The following is a 13279-nucleotide window of genomic DNA, read 5'->3' on the forward strand; positions in this document are numbered from 1 at the left end:
ATCGTTGAATTAAACATAGACTACTCAGATTTTAAATAGTTGGTGTGGTAAATATTTCAAAAATTAAAATTATTTTAATATTAAAATTGATGGCAGTTTCATAAATAAATTGAATTCTTTTTTTACCCCAAAAATGGCTTTCTCGTCATCAAAGGCGGAGGAGCGCATGGGGTCAAGGACGGGAAGAGGAGGGGGGGTAGGGTTGGTGGTGCCATGGGCGAAGGAGTCATCGGATCTTGGAGGGGATGGGAGGCGGTGGGGGGACATTGGTGTGGAGAAGTTATGGTCCTCTGCAGGCACCACATGGGAGGAGGAGGGATGTGGGGAATCGATGGCAGAGAAACCGCCAATGCTTGAAGGTGGGGTGGGGGGCATTGGTGCGGAGAAGCCACAATCCTCCATAAGCGCTGCAGGGGGTGGGGGGGCGGTAGGAGATCCAGGGTGGAGGATCCACTGGCTCTTGGAGGGGGGTTGACAGTGGATGGGAACACGGGTGGGTGGCGTAGAGAAGCCACGAGCAGGAGGTGCAAAGAGGCTTGGGGGGGACCGCCTGTGTGGGGGCAGAAAGGGGGACCAAGGATGGGAGGAGCCATAGGTGCCAGGGTTGGAGGGGGGGCACGAAGACACCACCTATGAAGGAAGGGAGATGAAGGAGCGGGTGGGGGGCTCGGAGGTGTGGCGGCGGGGGGGTGGGGGTGCAAAAATGGACATAGGGACGCAAAGGAGAAAAGAGAAAATAATAATAAAAATTATTATTTTTTTTAAAATAATAAAATATATAAAAATAATAATATATAATATTTTAAATATTTTTTATAATATAATATTATAAAAAAGCATCATAGTAAACCAAAATATGTTTGATAAAATATTTGCGCGCATTATAAACTGATTGAAACAAGTTGAACGGGTCAGATGGTTGAGTATCGCCAGCCGGGCTGCAGACAGGCCCCAGCTGATCAGGTCATCAGTCATTGCCACACGTTTGAGGGAGAAGGGCAAGGTCATCGATGTGGTGCTTTGGGGTTTAAGAGCCGCCGACTCTCTCGGCGAACGGAAACCATTTTTTTGACCACACAGGCATGCTTATATGGCTTCTTGCTCCTCCTCCTTTCTCCTGTCCTCAGGCTCGGCGTTCTTTCTCTACCCTTCCTGGACCCGTGACGGCTTCCCTCCTCTTCCTTCGTCTCTCCTCTCCCCCTGGGGCTCCGGTGGTGACCCTGTTACAGTCTCGCCTTTCCTCCGTCTCCGCGGCCGCTCGACCCTATGGAGACCGGCAGACCGGCTATCCCATCACCGTCTGTGCCATGGCGCGACCGGTTCGGGTTCTGGCCCTCGAGAGCCTCCTTTTAGAAAGGATCCGACCTACTTCGCCGGTTAGTATGTCTACCCTCCTACCTTACTCTTTGGATGGGAATGCCCCCTGGTTACATGAATTTTCCTTCTCTTTTCCTCCCCCTTCATGTCCTCTTTATTATAGGCTTGATGATTTCCTTAAGAATTCCTAACTGTGCGGTTTATTAGGGGATGATGATTTCCTTTTCAACCACGACAAAGAAGTGCTGCGTGTCATCGTTAAGAGTTCTACTTCTTTCTCTCGGTTCCTTCTCTATGATTCGCCCCCCTTTTTTCTTCATGTTTTCCGCGACTTAAAAAAAAAAAAAAAGACACTTGTTGAGGGTTTTATATGGCGAGCACTATCCTTGCTAACTACGACCAGAGGTTGCTCTAACCATTTTATGATAAAATTCGACAAACATAAAAGGCTGTCATTTATATGTGTTGAAGTCCATCAACTTATAACTGGGTTTGAGAGGAGTCCTATTTTCGGTTTGGAAAGCGGATTTGGAGTTTAATTAGGATCTAATTTGAGTTATTGTGGTCCAGTTTGGGTCGGGGTATCTTAAGATTTACATTTCTTATTCTTTTCGTGGTTATGCTTATAATTTATCAAAGCCTCACGGCACAAATTCTTAATGGATGAAATCTGTTTGGTTTTTCCTAAAAGACCTGATAATGGAATTTGTTGATCTGTTGATAGGACAGTACCGTATCACTGATTTAGTATGTGCTTCCTTAGAAACATATTTCGTAGTGTCTGGATTTGCTTACAGGTTGATTAAGCACCAAAAGCTCTTTCTGATATTTTTGGAAGAAATAAACAGCGGTGTGGGAAAGAAGAATATACATGAAAAGAAATATTGTGAAAAACTTTTTCTCACACCATATGGTGAAGAGATCATTAGTTAAAAATATATAAGAGATTTACAATCATAATCATACAAAGATAGAAAGAAATAACAAATGGATCATGATCATACAAAGATAGAAATAAATAATAAATGGATTATGATCATACAAAGATAGAAATAAATAACAAATGGATCCTAGGATCTCTTCTATATTCAAAATTCAAAATTTAAATTCAAATTCTTCAAACCGCCAATACCCCCTCGCAAGCTGAGGTGGGTATCACCGAAAGCTTGGATCGCAATTGTTGAAAGCATTGGGAAGCCAAGTCCTTTGGTGAATATATCAACAAGTTGGTCGTTGGAGGAGATGAATCGGATCTGAAGTTGACGACGAGCCACTCGCTCTTGAATAAAATGAAAATCAATTTTAATATGCTCTGCCCGAGCATGAAACATGGGATTGGCAATAAGATATATGGCCAATAAGTTGTCATATCAAAGTATAGGGGGCGGAGAGAGGGAGATATCCAATTTTTGTAGCAAGGATTGAATTCAAATTAGTTGAGCAATAGCGTTGGCAAGTCCTTTATATTCGGATTCGGTATTTGAGGCGGACTGATATGAGTTGATGTTAACTGATCATTGGGCTCGGTGAAAGCCATGGTAGTGTCATTAGAAGAATTCTATACATAAAGAAATGCTGTCTCATTGAAGATAATATCTCAAAATATGAAAATGTGCCCAGAAGAAGGATGGTAGCACCGATATCCATGAAAATCTATAGGATAACTAAGAAAGACACATGGAAGAGAACGATACTCTAATTTATTTTTATTATAGGAATGAAGATAGGGAAATCATAAGGAGCCAAAAATATGAAGGAAATTATAATCTGACTTTTTACTAAATAATTTTTTTCAAGGTGAAGTAAAATAGTGTACATGTGGGTAAATGATTAATGAGAAAATTCGCTATTTCAAATATAGTATCCCAAAATTTAGAAGAAAGATTAGATCGTGCAAGGAGCACAAGGCTTACTTTTACAATATGGCGGTGTTTGCATTCTGCAACCCCTTTTTGTTGGGAGGTGTGGGGGCATGAGAAGCGATGATCAATTTCATGATCATTCAATTCTTGTTGAAATGATTGTGATTGAAATTCATGAGCACAATCAGTTTAGAAAAAATTTAATTTTGCATTATTAGATATTTTCAATATGTAATTGAAAAATATAGAAGACATGACAGATATCAGAACAATTTTTTAATGGGTAATGCTAGAAGAAACGGCTATAATTATCTAAAAAATGTATATAGTATCGGTATCCAAAATGTGATAAAACAGGAGAAGGCCCTCAAATATCTGTATGCACAAGTTCAAGAGGAGAGGAAGACCTAGAATAAGAATGTGAAAAAGGAAAAGAATGACTCTTACTTAATGACATACAGAGAAAATTGAAATTTTATCATTATTATGAAAATTCAAACATGAGTTATTAAGAATTTTAAAAATAAGTGGCATAGAAGCATGCCCAAGACGTTGATGCCAAATGGATTGAGAAACACTAGTTGAAGCAGTATCAGCAACAGAAGCCTTCTTGGTGACCCTTCCAGGTGAGAAACTGTAAACTTCATCCTTAAGTGTGCCCTTACGGAGGGTTTGAGTGGAGGTGAGGTCCTTCACATAAAAATAGTCCGGATGAAACTCAAAATAATAGCAATTATCACGTGTGAATTGTGATATAGGTAAAAGATTTTTAGTGATTTGAGGGACATGTAAAACATTATTAAGTTGGAAAGATCGAGTAGAAGTGTGTAAAAGAGAGTGATCAATGATTTTTATAGCCAAACCTGAACGATCTCCTATGGTAACTTAATCAGAATCATTGTAGTTGGAGTCAAGATGAAGATTGAACAAATTTGGAGTCATATGATGAGAGGCACATATATCTATGTACCATGTGGAATTATTCACAGCAGCAAGGTTTGCTTGTGGAGAAATAGCTTCCGTTTGATATGATCGATCAAAGCGATGGTAACACTTCAAGGCTGTGTGGCCATATTTACGGCAAACTTGACAATGTATCTTATTTTGAGTTCGTCCATTAATAGTATTTGAAGGTCTTAAGTCATGACTTTTCTGGTGGTGAGATCCATGTAAAGAAACGATAGATGCTCCATCATTTGAGAAAGTGCGTGTTGGCTATTGGGCATATTGTGGTGGACCTCGTTGGCTGCCTTTTTGCATATAATTTGTAGTGGGTGGAATCCCACCCATAGCCGAATGTGTTCTGAAATTTTGAAGTTTCAATCAGATATCATGTTGTAGAAGAATGCTATGTAATTCTTCAAAAGTAGTAGCGATCCCCATGGTCAGGAGTGTAGAGATAAGGTGTTTGTACTCTGGACCAAGGTCGAGCAAGATCTGATGGCCTAAATTGACAGGCGACATCGGTCTATTAATGCCAGTTAGGTTGTCTGATATTCTCTTTGCCTCTTGCAGATAATTCTTTATAGAGAGCGAGCCCTTGTTAAGAGCATAAAAATCCATCATAAGAGTAATGTAACATGCTTCACTCTGAATGGCATAAAGTCATTCGAGAGCAAGCCAAACATCTCATGCATATGGCAGTCCGACGACATGAACCATCATTATATCGGATACGTTGTTGAGAAGCCATGCTAGAGCGATTTGATCACAGAGAAGCTATGATTCATAAGCTTGATTAGAGATTGACTTCTCTATTCTTCTATCATCTGAAGTTGTGACAATTGTTGGAGGTGGAGGCTAGGTCGTGCCATCTACAAGATCTCATAGTCGATTGGCTATCAAGAGAGATTGAATACGTACCTTTCAAGTAATAAAATTATTTCGACTAAGTTGAACAGCAATTAAAGGCAATATGGTGGCTATAGGTATCGAGTTGGAGGAGGATGCCATGGAGATAGGCTCTGATACCATGTGGGAAAGAAGAATATACAAGAAAGGAAATATTGTGGAAGACTCTTTCTCACATCATATGGTGAGGAGATCATCTGTATTTATAGTTAAAAATATACAAGAGATTTATGATCATAATCATATAAAGATAGAAAGAAATAACAAATGGATCATGATCAATTGATCATACAAAGATAGAAATAAATAATAAATGGATCATGATCATACAAAGATGGAAATAAATAACAAATGGATCCTAGGATCTCTCCGATATTCAAAATTCAAAATTCAAAATTTAAAATTCAAATTCTTCAAACTACCAACTAGCAGAAATGATTTTTTTTTTTGATGTAAAAATAGCGGAAATGATGGAATAACCTTTGTCCTTGGCCAAAACTTATATACGGGTGAACCAGTGAAGACACTATTTCTTTGATTTTTTAACAAAAAACTTAAGCCCTCAATTGACCTTGCTTCCCGGTTAGGAATTTGATCACTCAATGGACCTCTTCATAAGTTGCTGAAATCAGGATGGAAGAAGAAACTAATTGTAATGCCTAGGTTGAACACAAATTCTTATCTTTGGACTTCTACAGTAGCATGTGATTGTTTTCCTCTTTCACTAGATTGAAAAAAAGGTAGTGTAGTGTATAAGGCTCCTATCATTGCAAGGTCTCGGAAGGGCCATTTATGTGTGCAGTTGACTATTTCCATGTTTTGGACGTGTGACATCTAGAGCAATCTTACTATTGCATCAAGGTCCATCCTTACCTCTTTCACATGATATGTTTGCAAAACAAAGGCATCCTTACAATGTTACCTTCAAGACTTCTATTTGCTCCTTCAGTTCAAAGTTTTAGGGAAAGTTGCTCATTCAATCAAAAAAATCAGAAGGGTTCTTAGGTATACTCATAAGCTGGGCAACCAACAAAATTGTGGACTTAGTGAGATTTGTTCTCGGCCATCTACATCCATTTGGCTGAAGTAGTTCATAGGACTCACAATGTACACAAAAGTTGAAACAGTCATGATGTGGTATGGTAACAGTATCGTGGATGGACATGTGGCAAGCGATTTCAAATAGATTTGAATTTTAAATAGAGGATTTAGATAAGGAAGGAGGTTATGGCAGATTCAATTTCCTAGTTAAGGAGCTAAGGAAGGAGGTTATGGCAGTCCCTTGATTTCTACCTCCAAATCATAATGAATCCATGCTCTCGTTGCCTGTATAAATGGGGTCAAAGGGACCCTAGGAGAACAAGCTTTAAAATGGAGAAACTCTCATAACTCAAAGCTTTTATATTAAGAGGCTCTCAAACTCCATTCTCTCCCTTCTTTCTACTGTTTTCTGATGACTGACTTGAGTGTCGGAGGGTCCCTGCAAAAGCAACTCTGATAAAGGACTTGATTTATAGGTTCAGCCATCCACATCCATCCAGTTCGATGCTGTCATTCAGTTACTCCATATCTGCCTACTCCAATGCTAGATTAGGCACCAGCAACAATAGATTGGCGCTAGAGAAAAGGCTAGGTTTTGGCACTCCATTTTTTCTTGTGATTTTTTGTTCCATTTTTTCCAAATGCTATAGGTCTTCACTTGGTGTAGAGCCGCAAAAAGATCCACCTTGAACCTCACTAAGTTGCAGAAAATTCAAGATGACCCAGCCTAAAGCCAATCTTTGTCAATTGAGAAGTGAGGGATAACCCCATAAGGGGACTCTTGGAGTACTGCTCATACCAAAATGAGTTGGGCTAAAGACCTCAGTGGATCAAGAGGATCCTTGGAGTATCGCTCTTATACCAAAATGGCCAACCTAAAAACCTCGACCAATCGAGAAGTGAGGAATAACCTCATAAGAAGACCCTCTCCTCATACCAAAACGAGCTGAGTTAAAAATCTCGATGGACCAAAAAGCAAGGGTTAACCTTATAAGAAGACTCTTGGAGTATCGTTTCTCGTATCAAAATGAGCCAAGCTAAAAATCTTGGTCCATTGAGAAGAGAGGGTTAACCCCATAAGAGAATCCTCAAAGTATTACTTCTCGTACCAAAATGAGCCAAGCTGAAGGCCTCGACCAACTGAGGAGAGGGGGATAACCCAAATGGGGACCCCAAGGAATGCTTCTAGTGCCAGATGCAAGTCGAACTGAAGCTGATCTTGACTAGTCGAGGAACGGGGACAACCTAGAAACCAACTAGTGGGGGCAACAAGTCCGAGCCAACCTCAAGTATGAGCATTACAAATGAAACAAGGTATGCATACCAACAAAATTGTTTTTAGTGACTTTCAAAATTTTTGATCATGAAACAGGTCGGAGAAAATGGCTTGGGGTCGGATGGGGGGCATATGATGTGGTATGGTAACAGCTTGCCTATCATGGATGGACACATGGCAAGAGATTTCAAATAGATTTGAATTTTAGATGGAGGATCCTGATAAGGAAGGAGGTTATGGCAGATTCGAATTCTCAGATAAAGAGGTTATGGCAATTTCTTGATTTTCGCTTTCCAATCGTAATGGATCCATGCTCCCATGCCTATATGAATAGGGCCAAAGGGATTCCAGAAGAACAAGCTCCAAAAGAGAGAAACTCCCGTGACTCAAAGCTTTCATGATGAGAGGCTCTGAAGCTCTAGTCTCTCCCTCCTTTTTACTATTCTCTGGTGGCTGACTCAGGCATCGGAGGGTTTCTGCTGGAAACAACTCCGACAAAGGATTTGATTTGGCAGGTTTAACCATCCACTTCTATCCAATTTGACACTGGGATTCAGTTACTCGATATCTACCTACTCCAACACTAGATTGGTCACAAGTAGCAACAAGTCTTATGGTTTAGATGTATCAAATTGACTCAATTTGTTGAATGGTTATGCACCCTATAATTGCTCAGCTAGAAAAACAATCTATCACAAAAAATTATCTAGCTAGATCAGGGAATTTTGAAATCATATTGGTCAAGGGAGTGAGAAGGGAAATTTTTTTCTCAAATCAAATGGGACCCTTTTTTTTATAGTGCCTATAGATGGCTGAAGAACTCTACCAAGGGCTGATTATTAGGTTACAGAGGTGTCTTCCTAATTTGGTTGATGATAAAATGAGAAGATTCCCCACAAAGAAGTAAAGGCATTTACTGCTGATTACCAAGAAAGGCATTTGAACTCACTAAGTAAATGAGAGATGATGATAATGTAATTTTTTATTATCATTTAAGGAGTGCATTTCTAGGTATTTTGATATAAGTTGCTATCATGAACTAAATGAGGGATGGTATAGTAGAATTTGGCCTGGCTTATCTTTTACGGGGTACATTTCTAGGTGTTGTGATGGAAGTTATGTAAGTAAATCAAGCTAGGTACCAATTTAGGAAAATTGAAACTATCAATATTTAAATTTTTGTTTCATACATTGTTTTAAGTATGGTATGAAGGGCATATCATACGAACCTAAGATTTGTCGTACTGTATCGAATTGGGTGGTATGGGATGTACCGTACTATATTGGTTCAGTATCGATATGCGGTACAGGGGACATACCGACACTTAGGATGCTAAATCGGTTCATACCGACATAGTAACAGGTTGGTATTGGTAGAGGCTTGATACCAAGATGGCAAGCCTTGTACTAATCCAAAAGGCTCAGTTAGCTACCGGTACCAACAGATGGTACTATGTGTTGTTTTGGCACTAGCAATGTACGGTGTATAGGTATGGAGGCGTGCCATACCATATTAGTAAGGTATTGATATGGATTCCAGAGTGAGACTTAAAATATTGGTTTCACATTTGGCCTTAGTTGATTATAACTAATGGTTAATTGTATATGACTATCCTTGACTACAATCATATTCTTGTTGAAGTTTTCCAAAGTGTTATCATGCCAAATATCAGGTAGATTTCACATTCAAGAAACTAATGCATATCATTTTTGCATATTTAGGGAACCAGATGGACCTGGATGAACCCTAATGGTTCAGACAGAATGTTATGTAATGAATATTAAACTCAACTAGATCGATGCCCAAAATGGATCACAAATTGCCATGGATTGTAATCAAAGACTCAAGATGGATTAAAAAAGCTTAACTTTCAAAAATAGTTCACTCTAGGCACTCTTGAGAAAGCATGACTCTGAAAGACTAAGTTTGGGTTGTTGACTTTGATAATTACTAAAGAGGAAGATTCCACAACTGTCTCAAATCCAGAATAAAGCGTAAGTTTCAAACTTGAACTTTATTGGAGAAGTAGTGCCATAATCTATTAGTAATTATCAACTATTAAAAAAAGATCTAGGCAGAAACTTTACATAGGAGCCTCTTTACTCATATTTGTTATTAATTCAAGGACCTTGGGGGACTTTGAACCAAATCTCAATTTGGAACACAATAACCATTCAGTGCTCTTTACACTTGTATAGCTGGGTCTTAGCTATGTTCAAGCAAAACTTGTTGATTAGTTTGCTAATATGAAGTCATTTATGAATCAATCCAGCAATGATGTACAATAGATGGATCCAGTGGCCTGAAAAATATTTTCCCAAATATCTCTTGACAATTGATTATCGGAGATTGCTTTATAAGGAAGATATCCTTTACGTACTTAGTCTGGGGCCCTGCTATTATTTATGTAGGATTAAACTATTCCTCGCACCCTTTTCGTGCAACTATCCTATAGTGATTTTTGATTATGAAGAAACTCTGTTACTGATTTAAAATTTTTCTGTTCTTTCATTGATTTCTTATCTTTTGATGTGCCTTTCTTATTGCACTCTCTATCTTTCTCTCTCTTTCCCTCCGAATGCAAATCTTGTCATGTTGTTATGGGTATCATTTCTCATGTTTCCTGATCAATCATATTTGTTGGATTGTAAGTTTATGTCCGTGTCTCAATTTTCTGTACTATTTTTCCAATTATTGTTCTTAAAATTTGGATCTACTCATAAATCATAGATGAGGTTAGATTGGATCAGTTATATCTATTTGATGTTTCCGCCTATTCAGGACATTAAAGCTACCTACAAGTTGAATTACCTTTTCTGTTAGAAATGTTTAAGAAAGCACAAGGACAAGATTTTAGCATATGGTTATAAATATGAAAATTTGCCTCTTATTGTTAACCCCATGAACTCGGATAACATGCTCGTTAGTTTGACAACTTCATAGTTAAGCCATAATAGTTAATTTATTATAAAAATTGGACTTCCGTGTGATTTGATATGCAAGCAGCATGGTGATCCAAGGGACCACGTAATCCATATCCTTATACATATCATAATCTTTTGTATTGAAACCTCTTTATATGCTAGTAATGCATCGATTTAATTTATTCCAATCTTTTCCATTTTGCCTTGAAAGTGGAAATGACTTGTGCCTCTGTCTTTCTTTTATTGGGCTGTTGGATTATTACTTTTTTGGATGTTATCATCTGGTTGCTAATCTGTCTAAACCAATTTATTTCACAAGAAACCTTGTGGACGTAGGTTCTTTTTATATTCTTATTTCTTCAAATGAATAATGAAGAATAACTCCATCACTGAGGCTTGCATGATTTCTGAAAATTGTATATGCATTCTTCAGCAATAGGCTGTAATATTTAACCAGTTTTGTGACTAGAGCCTATGTCATTTGCATAGTCTGTCAATAATGCTGCTAAATTATAAATTCTATGATTGAAGTCCCTTCTCTTTGTAGTTTGCTGTGCCTATTGAACTCGTGGGAGAGGCTCTTTTTCTCAGTATTGTAACATGATGCCTGGATGCCTATTTTAGGACTTAAGGGATAAGCAAGAAGACGACGTTATTCATCCCTTTTGACTTTGAGTAACTGAAGGACATGGTTCAAATTTTGGCTTGTTATTGTGCATCCAAGGTGGTCAAACTGTTCTCTTTTTTGAATAGCAGTTGTATAGGGTTCTACCACCACCACCCCACCAAAAAAAAGGTTGTGTGGGCACCCAAACTTCCTTGACGTTCAAGCCTAGCACATGATTGCTTCACGGGCATGCTGGAATACTATGGCAGGTATGATCACAGATTTAGCACTAAACTTGGAGGCGTGGTTGGATTTTATTAAATAATGGACCTAAAGCTTGAGGCAGCATTGAGTTTCAATGTTTCATCCATTGCAGGAACTCACAGGTCAAGGACATCTGTAATTTATGTTGCTAGGGAGAATTTCTAGTCAACACATGTGACACCGTTGCTAGCTCTGACTTTTGAGTACTGTTACATCTACTTGAAGAAATGGAGGGCATGTAGTGTTTTAATGTTGCTTGGTGTTATATGTAGATGATCTGATTGATTTATAATAATAAGGCACCTGTGACATCAAGATTGCAACACACATACTATTTCCAATTACTTTGAAGAGAACTGCAATCATCAAAATAGAAAGCTAAAGCTTTTAAGATATAGTTGAGGAGACTTATGGGATTTTTAGGAATTTAAATGCATGTGTAGTTAATATATTTCATTTGACAGTCCGCTAATGATGTTTCCTTTCATCTTCTATCATGATGCATGATAATTGAAGATTCTTTGATACAAGTTATACCCATCTTGAACAGGTCTGCAAGCAACACTTTCAAGGATCCAGGATAAGGTACGGATTTTCTTTGCTGTTCTTTTCTGGATGTCTCTGTTTTTCTGGGGCAGTGCATGGGATGGGAGAGATAATACCAGAAAGAACAAGGGACCCCGGTTTAGAAAGTGACTCAAATGTAGTAAGTTTTTGAACTATGAATGTATTGGTCCGTGGGTTCTAGTAGAATCTACAGAGATTTAGCATTTAGTGTTTCATATATCATCAATAATAAGTGTATGTCTTTCTTGAAGGTTCCAGATGTGCCTTGATTTTGAATCAGATGTTATTCTCCCATGCACATTTATTGGATGTAGTGATTTTGATCTCTTCTTTTATACATGCTTCTGTACTCAATCATCACATGTATAGACTTGTTCTCCCATGCATGTGCATGGGCATACGCATCTCTCTTCCTTCCTCTCATGATACCATGCAGTGGGCAACCGCTGAAGGTGGTTGAGACTTGAGATTGATGCTAGGCAGTTGGGAGATATGAACATTCTGCGGGTCAGCATTCATTGATTTCATCTGCTTCTACATTTTATTGTTCGTCTGTCTCCTTGTCATCCATATGAATGACAAGATTGCTTATTTCATGATTGGTTATTCTTGTATGTGCATCCAGTCTGCTTTTACAGGCCTGGTGTCCGGCGTTGTTTTCCTGCTTGCAATTGATGCTTGCAAGTTGAAATCTGTATTCTCTACTTGTATAATGAGATTGGTAAATCTTAGTAGTAAACTACTACTAATGTCTGTTAAAAGAGTGTGGAGGCATCAAATATTCTGTATCTGATCGTGTTTTAGCACGAAGTAAAAACCGAATCCAAGGAGTTCATCTTAAGTTTTGCTTGTCAGGTTAGGCTGGCTAGTGGAATCAAAATGGCGGCATCTTGCATTTCTATGATTATGATCGTGGCTGGTAACGGTAAAGGTTGTCCTTGATAAAAATTATTGGTGTATAAGGGGTCATAAAATTCCCTCAAAAAAGTGGTCATAAAATGGATGCGGGATGAGAAATTAATGGTTATGGTCATTTACCCAGCTGTAATGGATGCGGGAATGAGAATTAACGATTATTGTATCTTTTGTGGAATGTGAGTACGGTTTTTTTGTTACTTATTTTCTCTGTTAACTGGCTATTAGTGGAGAAATTATATCTTACATCCGGTCTACCAGCTCAGCTGTAGTCTGAATCAACTTTACTACGCTACACCAAGAGAGTTCTAGTATATCGCATGGAACGCCAACTATTGACATTTGCTACGAGACAACTCAGGACGCAAAGCTACTCTGTTTGCAGACACCGATTGCGCAAGATGCCTCGACGATGTGAAGAGTGCGCGCCGATCAGGTTATTCCTTCTCTCTTGGATCAGACACATACATAATACATGCTTGTGGCCTTCAGAGAAACGAATGATTGTGGAACTCTTCGTGGTGGTGTCGAGAAAGTCTTAATTCTGGTTTTATTTCTTCCATTTTTTTTAAACCGGAAAAAAAAAAAGGGGCAGGGACAAAATTGTATTGTGATAACAAGTCGGCTACAGCAATAGACGGGAATCCAGTGAGC

The 13279-nt window shown here is 38.6% G+C and overlaps 1 protein-coding gene across 5 annotated transcripts; it reads left to right on the top strand.

The window, feature by feature from the left end:
* The first annotated feature begins 945 nt into the window (after positions 1–945).
* Positions 946–12882, top strand: LOC105047816 (uncharacterized). Of its 5 annotated transcripts, none has more exons than XM_029265392.2 (4): positions 946–1376; positions 1525–1574; positions 11694–11728; positions 11962–12306. In XM_029265392.2, the coding sequence occupies exons 1-4, from the start codon at positions 1091–1093 to the stop codon at positions 12077–12079; spliced, it is 489 nt and encodes a 162-aa protein (XP_029121225.1). In that variant the 5' UTR covers positions 946–1090; the 3' UTR covers positions 12080–12306. The 5 variants fall into 5 exon arrangements, with proteins under 5 accessions (XP_029121225.1, XP_029121226.1, XP_029121227.1 ...); XM_029265393.2 differs by lacking the exon at positions 11962–12306 and adding an exon at positions 12571–12882 and having other exon boundaries at positions 948–1376; XM_029265394.2 differs by lacking the exon at positions 11962–12306 and adding an exon at positions 12566–12882 and having other exon boundaries at positions 950–1376.
* Positions 12883–13279: the final 397 nt, after the last annotated feature.

The sequence above is a fragment of the Elaeis guineensis genome, chromosome 7 (genome assembly GCF_000442705.2).
Source record: "Elaeis guineensis isolate ETL-2024a chromosome 7, EG11, whole genome shotgun sequence".
Taxonomy (NCBI): domain Eukaryota; kingdom Viridiplantae; phylum Streptophyta; class Magnoliopsida; order Arecales; family Arecaceae; genus Elaeis; species Elaeis guineensis.

Bases quoted from the DNA above. Each gene is read 5' to 3' on its own strand.
- LOC105047816 (XM_029265392.2), top strand. From the start codon at position 1,091: ATGGCTTCTTGCTCCTCCTCCTTTCTCCTGTCCTCAGGCTCGGCGTTC. The intron at 1,377-1,524 runs GTTAGTATGTCT...GCGGTTTATTAG, and splicing joins GGATCCGACCTACTTCGCCG to GGGATGATGATTTCCTTTTC. The intron at 1,575-11,693 runs GTTAAGAGTTCT...CATCTTGAACAG, and splicing joins AAGAAGTGCTGCGTGTCATC to GTCTGCAAGCAACACTTTCA.